The following is a 22890-nucleotide window of genomic DNA, read 5'->3' on the forward strand; positions in this document are numbered from 1 at the left end:
TGAGGGAAAGGCAATGAGAGAGGTGTCTACAGGCTCCATTGAAACATTTGCAAGAGGAAGAGCTGAATGGTAGCTACACCCTGCGCCTGGAAGCGTAGAGACACTGTAACAAAGGCTGCCAATTATCTTTTTGTTTGCAATAACAAAGAGGTGGGAGAGGGGGTTTTGAAATAGAGGGAAACAGCAACAAACATATTTCAGGGGGACTTCTGCATAATTTCACCCGAAAGACTCATCCCTTTTGCCATCATCAGCATGCCATAGGCTATAAGTAACGTATACGGCAATAACGGTGCCAAAACGAGATTTTTTTGCGACAGACGCGCGCAATCCTATTTTGATTTATTCTTATCGTGGGGAGAAAAAAACAGACCAGCTGAATGCCTGCGAGAATCTGGATACTCTGTGAAATCATAAGAAAAAAGCGATCCAACAAAGAAAACTACATTGTGATTGATCTTTAAGCTTGATGTGCGCGTCTCTGCACGCACTCGAAACGAACCTGAACCACAAGCAAGTGAGTATTATCCGTGTCTGTGTATATGTCTGTATTTTGGTGGCTATATTATGCGTTATCCGTCTAATAATAGAGCATTTATTGGCCAGCTCTGAAAGAAGCAAGAAAAAAAGCGTCTAGCCTACATTCAACAAGTATCGTTTTATCTGCGATTAATTCTTCCTTGTAACCTGTTACGATCCGGAGGAAACAGAATGTGTGAAAGATGTTCAAATGATATTCATAAACCTCTATACTGTTTGTATTGCTATTTCTAGCTGCTTTTACACAAAGAGAGCTGCACTTTGACACAGTCAGATGTCATTTATCCACTCACATGACGCCTAAAAATGTCATTTTATAACATTCCCTCATTGCACAAATTGTGGGTGTTTCCCCATCTACACCACTAGATCAGATGCCTCTGGTGTGTGTGTGTGTGTGTGTGTGTGTGTGTGTGTGTGTGTGTGTGTGTGTGTGTGTGCATTCCTCCTGGCATCATTGTCTGTGTGAGCCACTGTTTCTGTCTGTGTGTATTGCTTTGTGCATTTGTGGGCATGCATTTGTTTTGCATGTGCCATCAGTGTGTGTGTTTGTGGCGTGGCAGCACTATGGTAAGTGTCAAGGCCTGAAATGGAGGTTTGCTAAAGAAGCCATAAGAGGGACTGACACAAACACACACACATATACACACACACACATGAGAAAAGGTGTGAGGAAGAGATGAGCAGTCGAGCAGAACCACAGGAAGGACATAGCGTCCAGGAAGTCTATGGGGGCAGTTAAATGTCTAGACGGGGTCTTTCTCCCTACAACCCCCCACCACCACATCAACATCCCCCTGCATCACACACAAAGTAGTTTCATAACGCCTCTTCTTCCTTCACTTTTCCAACACATGCATTTCCTTTTTGTTCCTTCTGTCTCCAGCATGCTTTCCCCCTGATGGGAACTCTCTTCCTCCATTTGCTTTCTCTCTCCTCAATCCTGAATCTACAGCTGGCGCTATTTTTAGATTGAGGGTAACCCAGAAAACACCCATTTGATTTCAGCAACAAAAAAAGAAGCCTCCCCAGTAGTGACAGTGGCATGCTGTCAGTGGATGTCATTGGTAGAGTAGTGATGGGGCTTCAAAAAAGGAGGGTGCTGGTGTTGAAGCAACAGAGGGGGGAATCAATCTATTTTGAGGTTGTGATTTAATTACGCATCTGTCGTGTCCTGGGTTTGTGTGTTCTTGCTTCTGACCCTTCCTCTCTCCTTGTGCGTGCTGGTTCCTCTCCTCTCTTACGTGTTCATGTCCAGCTTTCAGACAACTTTTCCCCCTCTGTCTTTTTAACTAATCCATCACCTGATCCAGCTGACTCAGTGTTTTCAATCCTTGACCTTGAAACTCACCTCAAGCTTACCTCTCGTCTCCTTTCTTTCTTGTCCTCCTCTTTTTATTTCCTCAAGTTCAAGCCCAACTTCTCTCCTAATCTGTGACTTCCCGTAGCCCTCCTCCTTGTCTAATCGCTCGTGCACAGGTCAGGAGTCAGTAATGCTTATTCCCCCGTCCCATTTGTCTTGCCCTCTGAGCCACATCATTGCACTGCAGGATAATGACGGTCCTAATCGTGCTGGGAGGGCGGCATTATTCATTAGTAGCAGGCAGGTTTAAATGATATAAGAGAGTAGAGAGGTGCGGAGGTTAAAGCCATGTGCTCCTGCTGCCAATCCTCCAAGAACACTGAATACTGAGGGATAATAGCTGGGATTCATCCAGGTCCAATAATAGCCTTCCTTCCCGACATGAAACATTATATCATTGAGGTTTTTTTCCTGCACTCAGTGCTGTTTTGGGATTTTCCTGACCTCTCCTAAACCAATCACTGGTCCCAGAAGGTAGCCTTGCCTCCTTCTGTCACCAGTGGAGTCTCATACAGTGGGTAAACCCATCCACACAATCTCAACACTCATTCTCCTGTTGGCAGGACTGATTTTAGTCACGGACCCTGGCTGAGTTTTCAGAGCTCTATTACAGGCTTCATTTCTGCCAGCCTATTCCTGAAAATGGCCTTATGTATTAATCATCCCCAGCCAGCTAAAAGGAGCAACCCAGGGTCACATGACTCTTTTATTTCTCCTAAAGTAGAAACAAAGTGTTGCGAGGGGATGATAGCATGAGATTCTGGGGGGGGGGGGGGGTTGACCAATATGCACCAAACCCCCAGGGGAGTGTTGTTGCTGAAGTATGTGTGGCTTGGTCAGCCCCAGGAGATCTCCACGCTGGTGTTGCTGAGTAAAGGAGCTGCCATTTCCCTTTCTGCTTGCTTAATTGATTGGCTACTTAATTCATGTTTTGGGAATTGGACACTGGTGAGCTTTGTTATAAGGAGAAAGTGTTTGTTCTCCTGTGTGTGCATAACCAGATTTGGGAATACTGGCTCACTGTACAACCTCACTCTCTGTTTTTCTTTGCAAACACACCCTTTTTGTTAGCTCCATCCATTCATGATATTCTATTAAAAATGCATTTGCATTCATATCATTCACTTCACACGCCTCCTACCTCTCCCCAGCATCCTCACACACTGCACACACCAGAATCCTATACACTGTGAGGCTCAATGGCAATTTGAGGGTGGGAGAGGACACTACACTAAAAGGGGAGGTGACCGCAGTGATTCCACGGCGATGCAGTGCCTCACTTTCTCCTGTTGGGGTCTCCTCGATACTGGAGAGTGAGAACGAGAGGGGAGAAGAGAGGAGAGGGAAGATCAGGTAGAGATGAGGGGGAGAGGAATGAGGAAAGGAGGGAGGGAGGAAGGGGGGGTGATATGGGTGGAACAGCGTGAAGCCTTGTGGTTACATCCTTTGATGAGGGTAGCGGGTGGGAAAAAAAAATGGCTGCGCACCAGAAACACATACGTAATTATTGCTATCTCTCTTTCTCTCTTAAACACACACACACACCACACACACACACACACACACACACACACACACACACACACACACACACACACACACACACACACACACACACGCATACATTACACACTTGCCTGCTAAGCCCTCCTTTTCCCCAGTGCACGTTTGCCATGTCTTTTTTCACATCCTTGTTTTCCTTCCTCTCTCTTTATCAATCCACTGTTTCCATTCCTCTTATTAGTATTGCAGACCATCTCCAGCCCCTCCTCCTCCTGCTACACCTTGACAGCCATTCAGGTGCTCTCCTGAGCCACTGCAAGGTCTTTTTTTGTCTTCTCCGTCTCCTCCCCCCACCTTTTTTTTCTCCCCTCTTTCATTTCCCCCAGGGTTGCTCATTCTCCTCTACCTTTCCTTTCACTTTCTCTCTCTGTCTGTCTATTCTCAACCCTCATTCTCCATCTCTTCTCCCCCCTCTGTGATGTTTTTTTTTTTAGATTTTTCCACCAACTGCTGGGTCTGTTCCACATAGTCAGCACTCCTCCAAATGTCCTCCCTTGCCTTCTCCTTCTGTCTCTCCCTCTCTAGTGTGCGCTCTCCTCCCATCCCCCCGGTTACTGCTGCTGGTACCTCACAGTCAATGCATCCCATAATCCCGTGCTCCCTCCCCCTTCTTGCTGCAGTGTTTCTGCTAATATATATTAGCGTCAGTGCAGCCCTCGTGCAAATGCCACGCGCACACTCTTTCTTTCTATCTGCCCCTTTCTCTCCATCCATCCTCCACTGCAGAAATCATCTATCTCCCTAAAGGGCTCATCACCAAAGAGCCTTATTTCTGCCTTGAATTGCTTTTCTTAGGCTGTTTTGTTGCAGCCAGGTGAGTGTGTGTTTGTATGCATCTTCCTCCCTCCCTCCCTCCCTCCCCTCCTCTTTCCCGTGTGTGTGTGCAGTGGTGAGGCAGTAGTAGCAGGGTGGCGCAGGACACGGTGGCCAAGGCAGGAAATGATGCAGTAGAGAGAAAGAGAGGTGCTGCTGGAGATTGTTCCTCCTCTCCTCCTTACCTCCCCTCCCACTTTCCCCCTCAGCCTCTTCCTCATGCTTCTTCCTCCACCGCTCTGTGCTCTTTTTTAATCTTCGCTGGATCTCAACTTCCTTCCTCCATTTTGCAGCACCTTCTTTAGCCTTCCCCCCTTCTCTCTGGTGTCTTTGTTTTTTTTCAAGCAATTGCACTCCTGACAGTGATTCAAGTGCTGAGGCTGGCTCTTAAATAGATGTGCTTACTTCCACGGTTTTAAGCTGAAACCCTCAAACTGCGCACTGAAATGCAGCTCCAAAGCACTAAACTGAAATGCAGCTCCAAAGCACTAAACTGAAATGCAGCTCCAAAGCACTAAACTAAAATGCCCTCAGCTAATCAAGATCAGGTCATGTTCACAACTCTCACTCAAACTTTAACATTGGATATGATATCTTCTCAGCATAGGCAAGAAGATTCCATATCCAAATCAACCCCAAATGAGTTTTAAAAATAACACTTAAGTACATTTAAAAAAAAAAATCAATAAACTCACCCCACATGACTCAGGGGGAACACAAAGGCATTTAACCGCAGTTATAGACTTGTGGCTGTCTGCGTATGAAATATTCAGCATTTCAACCAATAAGCTACAGCTGCCCGTGAAGTAGAAATAAGAGGCACGAGGGAGTTGCAAAGTGAAGCCAAAAAAAGTAATCCGAGGTATAAAAGTTCCACGGCTGCGATCTTAGGAGCTGGTTGTGGAGAGTTAAGTGTCCTGTTAGAGTCCCAGGGAGAGAGCGCCGCTGTCCAAGGTTCTGAAATATAAGCAGTCCCCGCTGGAAAGACCCACAGGATGGAGATGTCTTTACACTCTGCCTGCCTGACTGACTGCCAAACTGTTTTAAATCTGATTGCAAGTTATTACTTTCCTTATTCAACTAAATGAGTCCTGTTTTCTCTTGTAGTTGTAAAGATGAGACTGTACTGCTTGAGCAGAATGATGCAGTACGACTCTAAAACTCATGAGTGCAGGGTTTTTTTTTGTCGAGCAAGCAGATTTGATGCTCCTGCCGCAAGCACTTTGAATATTTGAGAAAAAGTAGAAGTATAAGGTTCAGTTTCTGGATTTTTCGAACCTGCGCACATGCAGTACATCCATTTTAGTTTTGTTCGAGAGCTGCGCATTGTATAACCATTTTTTTGCTCTGATGTTTCCAAACTCTGACTGCAGTCCCATGCAATAGCCTTGGTCTTAGTAGATCTTACCTGAGATGTTGTAAAGTCCGGGAACTTCAAAAGTGAAACAAATATAGTTTGTACCAAAAAAAAATAGTTTGTACCAAAAAAAATCTGAAAGAAAAATTAAATCTGAAAAAAAGATACTTAATGTCAACAGAAGATCTGAAGAAAAAGAGAACCAGCCAACTTTTCCATGAACCAAAAGTTGTTTCTGAGTTGATGAAATGAGCAAAACAACAGAGAGAAACACAAGTAACATGAAAGAAAAAGAAATACTGCAGTGTCCTACATGCAGGGAGAAAAAGTCTGGGGGGAGAGCGCTGAAGAGAGTTGACCCAAAGTGAAGAAGCTTACTTTGGGATGGGGAAAGAATGGGACAGGAGGATGAGTGAAGCAAAAGAGGGGAGAAATAAAAGAAAAATGCATAAGAGTGAAATGCAGAATAGGAAGGTGGAAAAAGGGGGGGGGGGGAAGAGAGGAGAAGAATGAGAGAGAGGGGCACTGGATGGGAATAGGACCGTGTTGTGAGAGGAGGGAGAAATGAAGCCTTGATTCCGCTCCTTCAATGAAATGTGATTCCTTTATGCGGAATATGAGAGCGAGCGAGGAAGAGAAAGTGAGGGAGAGAGAGAGAGAGAGAGAGAGTAGTAGGATGGAGAGGGGGAGGGCCAGTGAGAGCTCGCAGGGGAGGAGGGGGAAGGAGGAGGAGAGTGGTGCATTTCTTTGAATAGAGAAAAAGGTTAACAACATAGATGTGGCGCGTGTACGGGCTTGCTGTGAACGCGTGCCTGTTGTGAAGCACCGAGACCCCCCCCCCACACACACACACCCCCCGCGGATGGTAACACAGCTCGCGGGCGGATCATTTGACCTCGCTGGGAGAAGGAGATGAGGGAGAGAAGGAGATGAGGGAGAGAAGGAGATGAGGGAGAGAGCAAATTACTCTGGCTTTTTACTGCAGCAGAATTCATTCACTTTTATAGTGCACTCTCCTTTTCGATGCTCTTCCTCCTCCCCCTTCTGCACTCTCTCTCTCTTCAACCCCCTTCCTCCATCAATAGGGGAGAGACACTAGCTGCTCACTGTAGGGAGAGTGAGAGTCACTTTCTGTTCCTCCACATCTCTCACACTTTGGATCTCGTCATCCAATCTTCAGGTCTTTCTCTAAGCATGCTTGTTTTCTTTTTCGATCCTACCACTAAACATCTGATTTATGGCCTTCCTCTCCCTCTCTCTCCTCTCTCTTTCTGTCACCCTCCCTCTCTTCCTCTACATGTCTTCACACACACACACCACACACACACACCAACACACACACACACACACACACACACACACACACACACACACACACCACACAACACACACACACACACACACACACACACATCACACCACACACACACACCACACACACACACACACACACAGAGACAGTGCATAGGAGAAGTGGCAGAGAAAGCATTGCCATAATTGTGCATCGCATGAATCTCGGTGCGGTCGGAGGGGGCTGCAGCAGCGTGTGTAGCACGCACATAGGCCGATTGAGGAGATCTAACATTAGCACGGACACCACACTCTCGGGAGGCAATTAACAATCACACACACACACGCTCATACTCACAAACACACACACGTTGCTGCGCCACCCTACGTCAGAGAGGCATCCTTGGGAAAAAGGGGGGGGAAACAACCAGTGAAATGGAGCCCCATGTTCCCCCTTATCCTCATCTTTCTGTCACTCTTCCTTCCTCACACACTCTTAGGCAAATGAGGGATGGTTGCAGGTGGGGAGGGATGGAGGGGAAGGCAAGGGGGAGGCTGATCAAGTCTGGAAGTGGCCCAATTAGGGAGAGGATTTGAATGAACACTGACATGAGCATCGACCAGATCAATTCAGACATAGTTTAAGGGAAAGCATGGAATAAAGGATGGAAACATTGATTGGAGTCACATCCAAAGCACCATTTGTAGCCCAGCATGCACAAGATGCCCCTTTGCCCCCTCCAAATCGGACAATAAGTGTCTGTATTTGGTTCTTAGCAAGAATATAGAAATGGGAAAACAGTCTGGTTCTGTATTTTAAAAAACAAAACAATTAAAGGATGTTTACCATTTCATGTGGCAGACTATTTTCCCCTCCAAATCGGACAACAAGTGTCTGTATTTGGTTCATTTTGGGGAAGCATGCACAATCTTTTGCACAAGAAGGGCACTTGTCGTTGTCAACAATCTCCTGACAAAGGACCATTTGTAGCCCAGCATGCACAAGATGCACCTTTGCCCCCTTCAAATCGGAAAACAAGTGTATTTGGTTCATTTTGGGGAAGCAGCACAACGAGAGCCCCTCTCCCTGAAGGTCATGTCTTCTGCTTCATGCTTTCCATTTTCTACAGTATTTAGAACTGTGATAAACACAGATGTGATCTCGGGTTAGAAGTCACTGTTGAGTACAAGAACATTGAAATAAATACACACACACACACACACACACACACACACACACACACACACACACACACACACACACACACACACACACACACACACACACACACACACACACACACACACACACACACACACACACACACACACACACACACACACACACACAACACACACACACACACACACACACACACACTGTGGTGTCAACATCAGCCTGTCAGGGTGCTGACTCATAACCTTGTCCACCTGCTGCCATCTGTTGCCCTAATAAGTTGAGGGTATCTTTCTGCTGTGTCAAAAACTACTTTGCCACCCCTTGTATTTCCCCCCCCCCCCCCCCCCCCCTCTCACTGCACCTGCACAAGGTCGTTTTCCATCAGCTGATTATCAAGGGACTAATTGCACATACAGCTGGCATTGCTGCGTGATTGTTAATGTGTATTGCAATGTTGATAATCCACGTATATGTCTCCCTTCTGCTAACAGTTCTGCCCTTTTTCTCTCCCCGCAGACTCCTCAGACTCCTCCCTCCTCCTCCCTTCGGTTTCTCTCATCCTCTCCCTCCCCCCCGGTCCTCTATGCTCAGTTCGGTGTGTGTATCCTCTTATAAAGGGCGCAAGGGTGGGAACAAGTCGTCCAACAAAGCATGTTACAGCGCAGACATGACTTGTCCGTCGGAAAGCGAGAAAATCGTGATAAACTGCGGGGGGGTGCGGCATGAGACTTACCGGAGCACCCTAAAAACGCTGCCTGGCACCCGCTTATCGTGGCTCACCGAGCCGGACGCGTTCAGCAACTTCGACTACGACCCCAAATTAGACGAGTTCTTCTTCGACCGCCACCCGTCAGTGTTTTCCTTCATCCTCAACTATTACCGCACCGGGAAGTTGCACTGTCCCAACGATGTGTGCGGTCCCTTGTTCGAGGAGGAGCTGGCTTTCTGGGGCATCGATGAGACAGATGTGGAGGCGTGTTGCTGGATGAATTACCGGCAGCACCGGGATGCGGAGGAGGCGCTGGACAGCTTCGAGAATCCAGAACCGGACGCCCCGGACGACGAGCCCGCGCTGAGCGGTCCGGACGGGGACTTGAGAAGACTGTGCATGCAGGAGGACGCGAGGAGAGCGGGCTGGTGGAAAACCTGGCAGCCGCGAATATGGGCTCTGTTTGAAGACCCGTACTCCTCCAAATATGCCAGGGTGAGTTCCCCACGTCTCTCCTGCAACTTGTTAATGTGCTGTTGCATCTTCTGCATCATGGTGTCTGCTTGGGTCATGATAAGTTTTTTAAGCTTTGTGTTTTTAATGTGCTGTCCACATTATCATTGAAACCAGTACTCCATAATTTATTACAGTCTGACTGTAGACATGTGTGTATTCCCTGAAGGGATAACTTGCATTAAATGAAAGGATATGGATTTACTGATATTGAATAATTAATGCTGATGGCATAAGGAACATGGAAAATGGTATGGCAGCTATATGGGAACTGGTTGATATAACTACCAGAGATGTTGTCAAACACATCACCTCCATGTCTTTTACTTGATGTATCACCTGTTTCAGAGAGCTGGCTTCACACTGAATACCGTTTTTATTGCCATCATAATTCCTATGCTTCTTGAGGTTTGATACATATCTGCCTCTGAAACGCGGCATCCGCTGCGCCTGCTGCATCCACACGCCTTCATTAGGTCATATTTGTCCGTTTAGGATGCACATCAATGCGCCGTATTTCATGGGAGTCTTATTTATTGTATCACTGCACTGAAGCTGCTCATACGACACCGATTTGTCAGTGTTGAAATGCATGTCTCTCCCCACATTTGCCCTTGGTATTGCTGGAGTCTGCTGGGCTGTTTTTTTGTCTTTCTCCCATTTCCCATTTGATAGCTTTTACGCACAGGCTTTATTGCTCTTACTTGATTCTATTTTGGATTACCCTGTTATTGTTTTCATGTAAATAGTAAATAATTTACTTTCCAAAAGCAGACGTTTGATGGCATTTGATCATACAGGTGTACGAGTAACAAGTACCCCTCACTGTGGATTTGATCCGTGTTGCATGAAAACAGTAACAGTGGGCTTCTGTTTTATTTTTCTAAGACCCTCTAGTTACAGGCGAATCCAGCTGCTTGATCACAACTGCTTTGATTTGAGTTTTAGTGATGTAGTTTGATCATCCCTGTCTTTCCCCCCTGTCTGTGCTTTTGTTGGTAGTGGTTTGCTGTTATTGAGGGTGTGTGAAGAGGACCCATAGATTGTGTAAATGCATGCAATCTGTTGCTGCACATGCAACACCAGACAGTCAGCAGACACCTGCAGTGGCAAACTCATACCATCAGGCTGAAATTAGCTGTGGAAAAAAAGTATATCAATGCACACTCCGCAACACTTACTGTATCTACAATCACTGATAAAGACAATATAGCTGCACACACCGGCTCCTATTGTCTATCCACACACTGGCACCAGGTAGATCTGCATACCTGGATTCAGTTCCCTCTGAAGGAAGGGGAAAGTGACAGACAGTCTGCTAGAAGCCACCTGATCCGCCTCCCTGGACTTGGGATCAGGCAGGAAGTCTTATCATAGTGTCACTCCCATCCCAATCAGATTAATTTTCTCACCTTCCCACCCTTCTCTACCCCTACCTCATGCAACAAAACCGCCCTTAGTGTTGCCGTTCTTTGCACAATGTCCACATGTTGCGTTAGGGGGAGACGCCTTTGGGGTCTGGATTTTGAAATCACATCAGATATAGAAAAAGTCAAGCAAAAAAAGATGCTTTATTATGTAAACAGGATTGGATTGTGTGCTGAATTCTTGAATATCATGAGGTGGCAGCATTGCCATACCTCCGATTGAAGATACTGTACCTGCTGCCGGTAGCTGCTGGAATGCATTATGTAATGATCAGTTTTACATCACTGGTGGTTAAGATCTCCTGAATCGTTCATTAAGTGTGATGCTTTCAGATAGAAGTTTTTGTGACGTTGAGGTTATGCAGAGTACAGGGCAGGTAGAATGTGGGATTCATTTCAATGGCTGCACAACAGCAGCTCTATTTGTGGGTGAGCACAGCCCCGTTCCTCTCTGTAGGTTCATATGCCAGTGATATACGTCAAACAGCTTTGTGACCCAGATCATTGTTTTTTATCCTCTCTCTTTCTAAAAGTATATTGTCCTACATGGCAGAACCTTTTGGTCCTTTGTGTCCTGAGAGATGCAAATTATACGTGGAGAGAAAAGAGATGCAGGGAGGCTAGGGAAACAACGAGATGCTGATGTGGAAATGCAACGAGACAGATGAGAGAGAGACAGATGGAGGAAGCAGGAGACGAGAGGAAATAAAGGGAGACGAGAGGAGAGACGTTTAAGGGTTTTTTGTTTGCATGGCTGTGATGTAACGCATCAGCAATCAATGTTTTGATCACAGCGTTCGACACGCATGTAGGGCTTTTTTTTTCTTCTTTCTCACACCCACCTCCTCCTCCTCCGCTCATGATCGTGTGAAGCTTCGGTCGTGGATGTGCCGTAGCAGCACAAACATGTACAAACACACACATGCTGGTGTCTGTGCTGGCTTTTCCGCTGCAGTAGACACGGGAGAGAGGAGAGAGGAAGAGGAAAGAGGTGGAATGGGGTGGGAGTGTGGGTGTGAGAGACGGAGCGAGGGAAATGGAGAAGGGGTTAGATAGTGGTGAGGAAAAGATGGGAAAGGGACTGAAGGGTAGCGTATAGAGAGACACAGAGGGAGAAGGAGAAAGGCGAGGAGGGATATTGAGATGAACAGGGAGGAGGTGACAGCCACAGGAGAAAGACGATGCGTGATGGGGGTGGGGACCGTTGTCTTTGCATCTTCGATTATTTGTGAAAGCTCGAGCCATCCAATCTTCCTCACCCAGACCCCCGCCTGCCTATTGATTGATAATCAATTGATTATCTTCTCTTTTCGTCTGTTTTTTTAAAGACGTTCTCCCTTTCACAATCACCTCTTAAAACCTGATATTGCTCACACCGTACTAAAGCTTTTTCCACTCAGTCGGATGGCAACATGACATGTTCACTCAGTGTCCAAATATATGGACGTAAATGTTCCTGTTTGATGAAGTGTTATACAATACGATTTGCATCTGATTTATTTATTGATCTGTGCGTGGTTGACATAGGTCTTGCAGTGGAGACAACATGGAGCTGTTCTATCTTGTTTGACACATTTTGATCTTCTTACTTACTATTTTAAACTCTAATTTGCCAATTATCCTAATTGAATTCCCAAGGATCCTCCAGTATCAATAGACAATTGGTTTGGTGTTCTTTCTTAATGAACCTTAGATAATCTAATTGAATTGACACTCAGCAGGTTGAGTGGCAAATGAAAATGAAAAATATATTGTTTAATGATTGGATAGCCAAATAAAAGATTAAAGATTAAATTAAATGGGAGTGTTGGACGATATGGTCAAATATAGGTTATCATCAAGATGTATATTTAAAACTATTATAATAATGTTCAATTTACAGTTTTATGGCTATTGTCCGACAGCTGCCATTAAAAAACAGACAGTAATTTATGGTTTATAATATGAAATGATGATTGTTACCAGTTGGGTTGTTGAAGGCTATTGTCTGATTCAGCCCTTCGCTCTCTTGAGAGGGGATAAAATAATAACGGTGCAGCTTTTCTAGACTTAAATGTTATAGAAGCTGTTGATCAAACTCTTTGGCGTGAAACGAGTCATTTCACGGGGTTGTGAAGCTGAACATAATGTATCCACCATTTCACTATTGCAACTGTGTTACAGCTGAGTCAACGACTGATTGGCTGTTTGTTAATTGTTTTTCTACGTTTTTAGATTGTAAAGATCGTTTTATCCAGCCTTCGGTACAATTACTGTAATTCTACTTACCGATTAGTTAACTAACAAAAAAAATAGATTAAGGATCAAGGTTAAATAGGCAGAAAATATGATATGCCTGTCAAATACCGATATTTTCTGATTTCCTTTGTATATAGCATATTAAACCAAATAATCATTTCATTGTATATTATAATTTAGAAAAAAACTGGGAAAAATCGACTACTTTGCAATGTCAAATCTGTTGCTGTCTATCAACGGTTTCCTTTAATGTCGTCCTACTGTCCCACAGATCTAACTGTGTTTTGGTCACTTGTTCTGACAAAGCACCATTTGTAGCCCAGCATGCACAAGATGCACTGTTGCCCCCTTCAAATCGGAAAACAAGTGCCTGTGGTTCATTTCGGGGAAGCAGCACAATGAGAGCCCCTCTCCCTGAAGGTCATGTCTTCTACTTCATGCTTTCCATTTTCTACAGTATTTAGTACTGTGATAAACACAGATGTGATCCCGGATTAGAAAATCGCTGTTGAGTACAAGAACATTGAAATAAATAGATCATTTGATAGATGTCAGAGATAGATGGCCCAAGGCAGGATCTGACCGTTGTTGCAATTTTTTGTCAGGGACATTGTGTAACCTTTTTAAGGGAGAAGACCTTGTGACGAAGAAGATCTGTGTTCTGTGTGGCTTTGGAAAAGACAAAAGTTAGGGTTTTACTTCTCTACATGTTCAATTTATTTATTTACTTTATCTTTATTTATTTCTTATTTATTTCTCATTGTGATTAAAATACCTGAGACCAAGAAACATTCTCAAGGACACAAACGGGAAAACAGCAACAACACAAACCACACAGAAAACACAAGAACAACAGTTACAAGAATCATAAAAAAAACACCAGATAATAAAGCTGGGGTTTTTTGTGAGATTTAGCTCACAAAATACCTTAATTGTTTTCAATAAAACATACTGTCTTTTTTATTTGATTGTGATTAGTATTAGATATATTTTTTCATATTGTAAACAAGCTTCAATTTGTTTTGCACTTGTGCGTTTTACCCCCAGAGCCACCAATATCTTCACGTCCGTTACATCCCCATTCTGTTGGAGCTTAATGGGAACAGTGGTGAAGGTGACCCCTGTAATACTGGCTCTACGTTGCCTTTGTCTTCTGTTACTATGTTTACCCATAATGCTCCAGGACGGTTTAACATCACAGCTGCTACACTCATTACCTGTATTCTTAAAAAAAGGTGCACCCGACCCTAAAACTGCATCAATGACGTCCTTCTACTTCAAAAGTGACTACAATTTAAGTCATGAACCTACGAGCCTCACTAGACGTTCTCTATGGTCTTTTTTTTTTACATTCAAAGCTTCCATCAGGGTTTTTGAAGAAAGCTTTGAATTTTTAATGACGTCATAACCCTAAAAATAAATAAAACATCCTTGAAACAATTTGAATAAAGTGCTGCATAAATGAAAACAATTGCGGATTAAAACAGAACATTTAGTTGGATAAATGTGTTTTAATTTTTTTTTTAAACAATTTAATTACATTTTTTTCAATAAATACTGCCTTTTGGAGTTTACAACAACGTATTACACATGATTTAATCTGATGGTTCGTAAACAATCCTTAGCAGCCACCACAACAATATCATTAAAATTGTGAGGGGTTATGTACAAGATGAAAAGAACACAGAGAGGGTGATAAAGATGCCGATGCTAAATATTCTAAAAGTATTCCATGTTGTTTTCTAATGACTAGTGATTGTTGTCCACATCTGACACTACATTTACTGGACTTCTTTCCGCAGATTGATATCAAAAGTCCCTTGATCCTCCTTAGCAACGACCTGTTCTCCTTAGCAGCGGTCTGTTAGCGACAATTAACAACCTCTGGAATGTTTAAATTGACCAATCAGAATCAAGTATTCAACTAAGCCATGTAATAAAATAAAACAAGATATACAAACAGAAATATCTGGGTTCAAGGATAGTTAATGGACATGCAAAAAACTCAGAGCACATGCATTAAAATGTTAATTGTAGAATTTGAGTGTCCCAGTCTTCGCGATGATGTGAAATCAATGTGATTTCAGGAGATGAAAAGTATACAAAAAAATGCCATGTAATGTAATTAATTGCATTGAATTAGACGTTTCCGTGGAGGAGTTTTGTATTCGTGCCTCCAAGTTGTTTCCATTGAAACCCCAACCTCGCTGAAAGGCCTATTTCCCACTTCCATTCTTATGCCTCTCCCTGTGGGCTGCATCTGAAAATAGCAAAGAGAGGGAAAGGAGGGCCTTAATTTCATTCGCTGGTGGCAAATATATTCCTCCACTGGTGAGAGGATGAGACTATGTACTTGTATGACCATCCAGCGCATAAGCAATACTTTAGAGAACACTAGTCTGAAAATAGCTGAAGCACTAAACCTCTTGATGGAGGGAAAAAAGGATGGAGGGTGGTGTTCTTAAGTGCCCACCAAGTTTATTAAGGTAAACTGTTTTCTTCGAGCGGTAGCTGCTGGCAGGGGCGTGATAATTAGTCAACCTGCCTCCTGTGCCTGCAATTGGTAAATGTACCGTGTTCTGTTTCTATTTTCCCTGACAATGTTACCGCAGGCCTTCTCATGTTGTGATCGCATCATCGAAAGTCACAGTGCCTCTGTTTGCTGCCCGGTAACCCGAGCACTGTCTGTTGGCGATACTTTACTGTATAAATGTTCAATGTCCCATAACAAGGGTAGAGAAGTCTGGTAAATAAATGACAAGCCTCTTAAAGGGGGTATACAAATAGAAAAAAACTGCAGTATTAGAACAAAACTAAATGTAAATGTGGTTTAATTTAAGTCTATGGTGGATTAAAATTAAGAATTTAACTTAAAAGGCTATAGTCATACGTATTACGGTTAAATGGATAACAGTTAAGGACGCATGCATAATTGTATGAGCTTTCATGCTGATGATTAGATAATAGGATTGATACCAAATTCTACTTTTGTAAATCATGTATAATACGTGACAACAGCCTAATTAATCTTAGCATGAAGATAGAAATGGGAAAACAGTCTGGTTAACAAAAAAAACTAAAGGAAGTTTACCATTTCATGTGGCAGACTATTTCATGGCCAGGACTAGTAACTCACTGTTGTCTCCTGTTAGCCATAGCGCAAAACATTTTCGGAACATAACACACTGTATATCGTACATTTTTGCACAAGATTTTAACTGTTTAATGAGTGGGCGTTAAAGGCCATGTCAGAAGGATATTGATACCGTTGAACAAGGCAAAGCTAGCTTTTTCCAGCTAAGCTAAACAGCTGCCGGCTCCAGCTACTTATTTACCGTACAGACATGAGAGTGCTATTGATCTTCTCATCTTGACAAGAAAGCCTACTTTCCAAAACAGCAACCTTTTGCTTTAAGTATCACATTACGTTCCAGACAGAAGCATTAACATGTTTTGTGATTATGCTGCAAAAAATGCTTTCCCATCACTCCAAATAACTTTTCCTTCTTCTTCAGTTCCTGTCCTTCCCAGCCAAGGGTGTAACTTTGGTTTAAGAAGTGGGGGGGGACACAAAACAGGGGGTCATCCGCAATGAAATATTTTCTCAATTGAATTCCATTTCCTGCCTTTCTACAAATATATTAGGGACTATAGTGTTAACAAATCCAAGAAAAATGTGTAGTGTGTGTGCACACTTATCTAGTATCCGATCCATGTGAACCTGTTTTATTTGTGATTACCTCACATCCTCTAGGGGGCATGCACCCGGGGGGGCACTGTCTGTCTGTCTGTCTGTCTGTCTGTCTGTCTGTCTGTCTGTCTGTCTGTCTGTCTGTCTGTCTGTCTCTGTCTGTCTCTCTCTCTCTCTCTCTCTCTCTCTCTCTCTCTCTCTTCTCTCTGTCTGTCTGTCTCTCTCTCTCTCTCTCTCTCTCTCTCTCTCTCCTCTCTGTCTGTCTGTCTGTCTCTCTCTCTCTCTCTCTCTCTCTCTCTCTCTCTCTCTCTCTCTCTTCTCTCTCTCTCTCTCCTCTCTCTCTCTCTCTCTCTCTCTCTCAGTCTCTCAAAGTCCGACAGGAAAGAGCTTTCCCTCTCCTTATTGTTGAAACAGCTACTAATCTCCGTTAGCAACAACCGCCGTAACTCTCTATGTCTCTTTCTATCTCTCTCTCACAAGATGCGCTCGTGCTACACACACAGACGCTCCTCCGTGACGATGACCGCTTGCGTAAAAAAATAATAATAAACACATTTAAAAAGTGGGGGGGACACAAATAGGATTTTGAAAAGTGGGGGGGACATGTCCCCCCTGTCCCCAGTGGAAATTACGCCCATGTTCCCAGCCATCTTCCTCCTCTGCCTCAGTCCATTTAGCCATAAGTGCTGAATCAGCGCTCCGCAAGGCTGTACTCACTGTCAATTAGTCGGACCTTGTGGTAAACCCCGGACATTTCGCCCTTATGCTCTAGAATTTGCATCGTGGAGATCTCCCACGGCGCCAGAGCCGACTACAGTTGTGGGAGTCTGAATTCTCTAAATGGGGCAAATCTTGTCAAATCACACGAGAGAACAGTGTATTGTGTACTATAGTCGCTCAAGCCACCACATGCACAACCATGTGTGTAAACAAACAAGTACACAGTGTGCTCATAATAACAGGGAGAAAATAGATTTAATTGCATGCTGAATCATGAGTCCCATCGCTGCATTAAGAGAGTCAATAATTCATAAGCAATAATCAGCACATAGTGTAACTACAGAGAGACTTACTGTGGTACAGAAACACATTTACTCACTCACAACATGCATCTCACATTTGACCCCCTTGAACACCTGGCTGAACATAAATCAGTTTCAGTGCGCTCACCTTTACACACTGGCCCATACTCTGTAAGTGTAGCCGCCCATAAAGCATTCAGCTGAGCACTCACACTTACAGCACGCTGATAAATCACTTCATGTGACACGCCTCCGCATGTAACCCCGCAGATCGCTCTCACACAGGGCAGCGTCCCAAATACATGCCTTTAATGAAGACATAAACCAACAACGTGAGAGTTAATTAGCTGGCAGATAATATTGCAAGCAAGTTTTCCAATCAGTCATCACATTTAGGGAGCAAAATGTGTACATTTAAGGTATTTAATATCCTTTTTTTCAGTTTTTAATACAGAAAACTAGGAAAGTTCCCTGAACCAAAGGGAATATGTTTAAATTGCTTTTTATATTCATAACAAAATAACATTTGACATTTAGAAACCAGAACATGATTGGAACTTTTCAGTAGGGCTTCACCTAATTTCCTTAAACTTCCACATATTTTCCCCAATAATTGTTTGGTCTATAAAATGAATAGTTAAAAGTGCCAGTTTCTTTATGTCCATTGTCATCTTAACAAATGTTTAGTCATTCCGAAATCCAACAATATTCAATGATTTTAAATAAAATAAAACAAAAGAAATTACATTAACGATTAATTGATTAATAAAATAGTTTATAGAGTATTTTTCTACTGATCTGTCGATTGGTTGACTAATCGTTGCAGCTCTATCTCTGTATTAAATGATAACAAAATATAAAAAAGTCTTCAAATAATTAGGGTTACAGAAATAAGGTGGCTGAGCAGTTTGTAATCTTTTGAACTGAAGAAAATACCTAATTTGAGAGCATGTCCAACTTCTTCTAGGGCCGGGACTAAAGGCAAGGCAAGTTTATTTATATAGCACCTTTCAACACGAGGCAATTCAAAGTGCTTTACAAAAAATGAAATACATTAAGAAAATGGCATTTAAAATCAGTCATTAAAAAGCAAAGATAATAAAATAAACATTAAAAGAAAAAAGATACATGGATAAATGTTACAGTGCAGTTTAAGATGTGAATAGTTCAATTAAAAGCAGCGCCAAAAAGAAAAGTCTTCAGCCTGGATTTAAAAGTAGTGAGAGTTGCAGCGGACCTGCAGGTTTCTGGGAGTTTGTTCCAGATATTTGGAGCATAATAACTAAACGCTGCTTTTTTACATTACATTACATTGCATTTAGCTGACGCTTTTATCCAAAGCGACTTACAATAAGTACATTCGACCAGGAAGACACAACCTTGAAGAAAACAGAATCATACAAGTTCATCAGGTTTCATAGAGCCAAACATTTCAAGTGCTACTCAACTGGCTTTAGATAAGCCAGTCCTTTATTAGTATATAAGTGTTCTGTTAGCAGTTCTTTGTTAGTAATTCTATCGCTCGAAGTGGAGTCGAAAGAGATGAGTTTTCAGTCTGCGCCGGAAGATGTGCAAGCTATCTGCTGTCCTGATGTCAATGGGGAGCTCATTCCACCATCTTGGAGCCAGGACAGCAAACCCACGTGTTTTTGCTGATGGGAACTTTTCCATTTTTAGTTCTGACTCTGGGGACAGAAAGCTGACCAGTCCCTGAAGACCTGAGAGATCTGGATGGTTCATAATTTAGCAGGAGGTCAGAAATGTATTTTGGGCCTAAACCATTCAGTGCTTTATAAACCAGCAGCAATATTTTTGAAACAATTATTTGACACACAGGAAGCCAGTGTAAAGACTTCAGAACAGGAGTGATGTGATCCACTTTCTTAGTGTTAGTGAGGACTTGAGCAGCGGCGTTCTGAATCAGCTGCAGCTTTCTAATAGATATTTTAGTGAGACCTGTGAAGACACCATTACAGTAGTCGAGTCTACTGAAGATAAAAGCATGGACACGTTTTTCCAAATCCTGCTGTGACATTAGTCTTTTAATCCTAGATATATTCTTTAGGTGATAGTAGGTTGATTTAGTAACTGTTTTAATGTGACTGTTGAAACTCAGGTCAGAGTCCATGACTACACCTAGATTCTAAAGATAATTATTAACAGTTAATCTGCAGATTATTTTCTCAATTGATACATAAAGTGATGTTATGAAGTTGCTCATGTAATCCATCAAACACTCAAAACCAACTTGCAGTTAACAATCATAAATAAAGCATCACACCCTTATAATTAATAATCTCCATGCAGGATCTTTTGCATTTATGTTTGAAAAATGGTGTTCCTTCTCTCTCCTGAGACAGTTTTCTTGATCAGGTGTTCAGTCGTTACCCTTTGGCACCCAAACAGTCAAAATGTATCACTGCTCATTCCCTTGGAAAATTACATTGGAGGACGTCACTGGGACCATTCCTGTGTGACCATCTGCTTCCTCGTTATTGTCCCTCCTGTCCAAGTGGCAGTCGAGTGGAGGCAGAGCGAATGACTCCCCTAAATAGAAACATGATCGAGAGAAGTGAGTAACGGTCGGATTTGAGAGTGGATCTGGATGCAAATGTATCAGAATGTCCTATTTGTTGAGATCATTCTCTCAAACTTTCAATTTGTTTCTGTTAAACTTAATGAGCAACTCGACATTGAATGGTTGACAGTTTAATATGTGTAGTGCTCTTGTTTACCAAATAGGCCTTTGTGATTGTCTAATTTGATTTCCTTTTTTTTTGGTGGGGCTATGAGGTAGATTACAGATTTTGACTGAAGCACAGAGGGAGAGAGGGGGAGGGGGAGGCAGTCAATCAAAACAGCTATTAGAACAAGGACAGCTTTGTTTAACTTGCTTTGCGTGTCTCGAACGATACGAAGATTGAGAAAACAGGTTGGTAAGGCAGGAAAAAGGGAGGATCTGCTGAAAATGAAGGGGGGGTGGGATGCTGCGTCGCAAAGAACAAATGTACATAGCATGCTGCAGTAATCCGGACTGAATACAAAGCAGGTGGCACGTGTACAGTTCACTCACCTCCACACAGTGTTTGTTTGTCTTCAGAAAGGTTTGACAGGACTGCAGCAGGAATTAAATGGAGGGTACCTGAACGCTGCAGAGCTGATACAGCACTGTGACGACTGGAGAGCAGTATATGTGTGTGTGTGTGTGTGTGTGTGTGTGTGTGTGTGTGTGTGTGTGTGTGTGTGTGTGTGTGTGTGTGTGTGTGTGTGAGCTCGATTTGTCTGTAGCGTGTCAAGGAGTTGAGTCATTCAGGGAATGTCTGAAACAGAAGTCTGTTTGATGATTGCAATTTTACCAGGATCACTTCCAAGAGCCCTAACCTCAGAGTCAGTGTCAGAGTAGAAAATAAAGTATATCTGAGGATTACCCCGAGCACAAGCTAATTATATCTCGTAGTTCAGAGCCTACTCTTTCTAACCTCCATCGCTCCTCCTTATTCATCTCCTGCTACATTCATCTGTTTCATGAGCCTGATGCACTTGTGTTTCGCCCACATGCAATATTGCAACACATGCAGCAATCCCGTAACTTCCCTTTACTTCTTCCAGTCCCACCCGTTTTCCACGCCTCGCCTGTCCTGCCCTTCATTATCCCGCAGCGTCCCGTGTTCAGTGACCCCTAACAGGGGCTCACAGTCTTTTACTGCCTGTCTTGTCTCGGACACTAACGTCCTCCTCCACCAAAGTCAATTGGATTTCCCTTGAGGCGAGACGTTCCTGTAGGACAGGAATAGGGGAGGAGGACCACAAGAATGTGATCTCTCCTCTGATATTACCTTCTTTCTATTGTGAGTCTGTTGTTATCAGCAGTCATGGACCCGCTCTTTATAATTAGCTGAGCGGTCACCAGAGCATTGCACCTTGAAATCTTGACTGTTCTCCAATGGTAGAGCAACCAGAATCAACATGTCTGACATGTTAATGTAGTACCAAGAGAATGCTGCTGCAGATTCATGCCAATATCCATTAGTCAAGGTATTCTCTGGTAAAATTCCCAACATTTGTTCATGACAGCTCCTTGAATTTGAAGATGTGTAAGATGTTATATCACTGTAAATGTAATGCACAACCAAGCAATGACATCGTTATTAGCTTTTAAGTCAAGACAACAAACACTCAGGTTAGCAAACAGCTGCCCATTTACACTCTTGAAGCAACATCATTATTCATTTGTTTGTCTCCATTTTATGAATGTAAGTCCAACATTACCTCTACTTTTTGCTCTTATTTTGGGCTCCAGCTACCTTATTCTCCTACACAAATATTAATAACATTATACAATTTGTAGGATTAGATTCCAGTCTTGACTTTCTAAAACTCAGTCAAAATCTATTGATAACAGATACATGTTATCATGCCCAAAATGTTTGTATCTTATGAAATATATTGGCTTTTAGTCCACATTTGTTGCTGTTTCAAAAGCAACATTTCCCCTGCAGTCCAAATACTGTTTGTTCTGCTGTTTGACGCTCTTAAAGTGAGGCAGGTAACTTCAGTAACAGGGCGGTTTATCAGTAATATACTGCACCAGATAACATTTCTATACTACATTTCAAAGAAATGTATCCAATATGAATCTGCTTTCACTTGGCACTCCATAAGTAAATGTTGAAGAAATAAACAGCTTGGCACCTTAAGGTTGCTGATAACGATCCAACAAAATAAAGTGCCTGTTATACTGACTTATTTTCGTCAGACATAGGATTCTAAAAAAAACTCAATACTAGCTTTGAATGTAAAAAACAAATACATTCAGTTTAGCCCTATTGCTTTCCATGTGCTAATTGTAATTAGCGGACTTGAAAGACATGTTTTCCACTCGGGTTTTCCGCTGGTCCGTTTCACACGCCATGTCCCGAGAGCGAACTCTCTTCTGACATTTTAGCTATTCTCTTTGTCTTGTTCAAGAGTGTTTTACTGCCCTGTTTCTCAGAATATAATGGCGATGATGACAACAGTGATGATGACGATGGTAAAACGAAGGCTATTCCCGTAAACCCACCCAAGGTTATACTCACACTGCACGCTAAGTGGCTACTTTAAACGTCTCTGAGCGATGGCCGCAGCCATTCACCTAAGATAATAGATTCATCTTCCCCGTGCAAGTCTAACCCAGTGCTCGAG

At 43.0% G+C, this 22890-nt stretch overlaps 1 protein-coding gene across 4 annotated transcripts in view; it reads left to right on the forward strand.

The window, feature by feature from the left end:
- The window catches only part of LOC117544814 (potassium voltage-gated channel subfamily C member 1-like), a 58720-nt gene continuing 35830 nt past the window's right edge, over window positions 1-22890 (forward strand). For all 4 annotated transcript variants that reach the window (XM_034214260.1, XM_034214261.1, XM_034214258.1 and 1 more), the window contains exons 1-2: window positions 1-517; window positions 8623-9310. In XM_034214260.1, the coding sequence (XP_034070151.1) occupies window positions 8690-9310 (621 nt within the window). In that variant the 5' untranslated portion in view covers window positions 1-517; window positions 8623-8689. The remainder of the gene's footprint in view (window positions 518-8622; window positions 9311-22890) is intronic.

This window comes from Gymnodraco acuticeps, unplaced genomic scaffold (assembly GCF_902827175.1).
Source record: "Gymnodraco acuticeps unplaced genomic scaffold, fGymAcu1.1, whole genome shotgun sequence".
NCBI lineage: Eukaryota > Metazoa > Chordata > Actinopteri > Perciformes > Bathydraconidae > Gymnodraco > Gymnodraco acuticeps.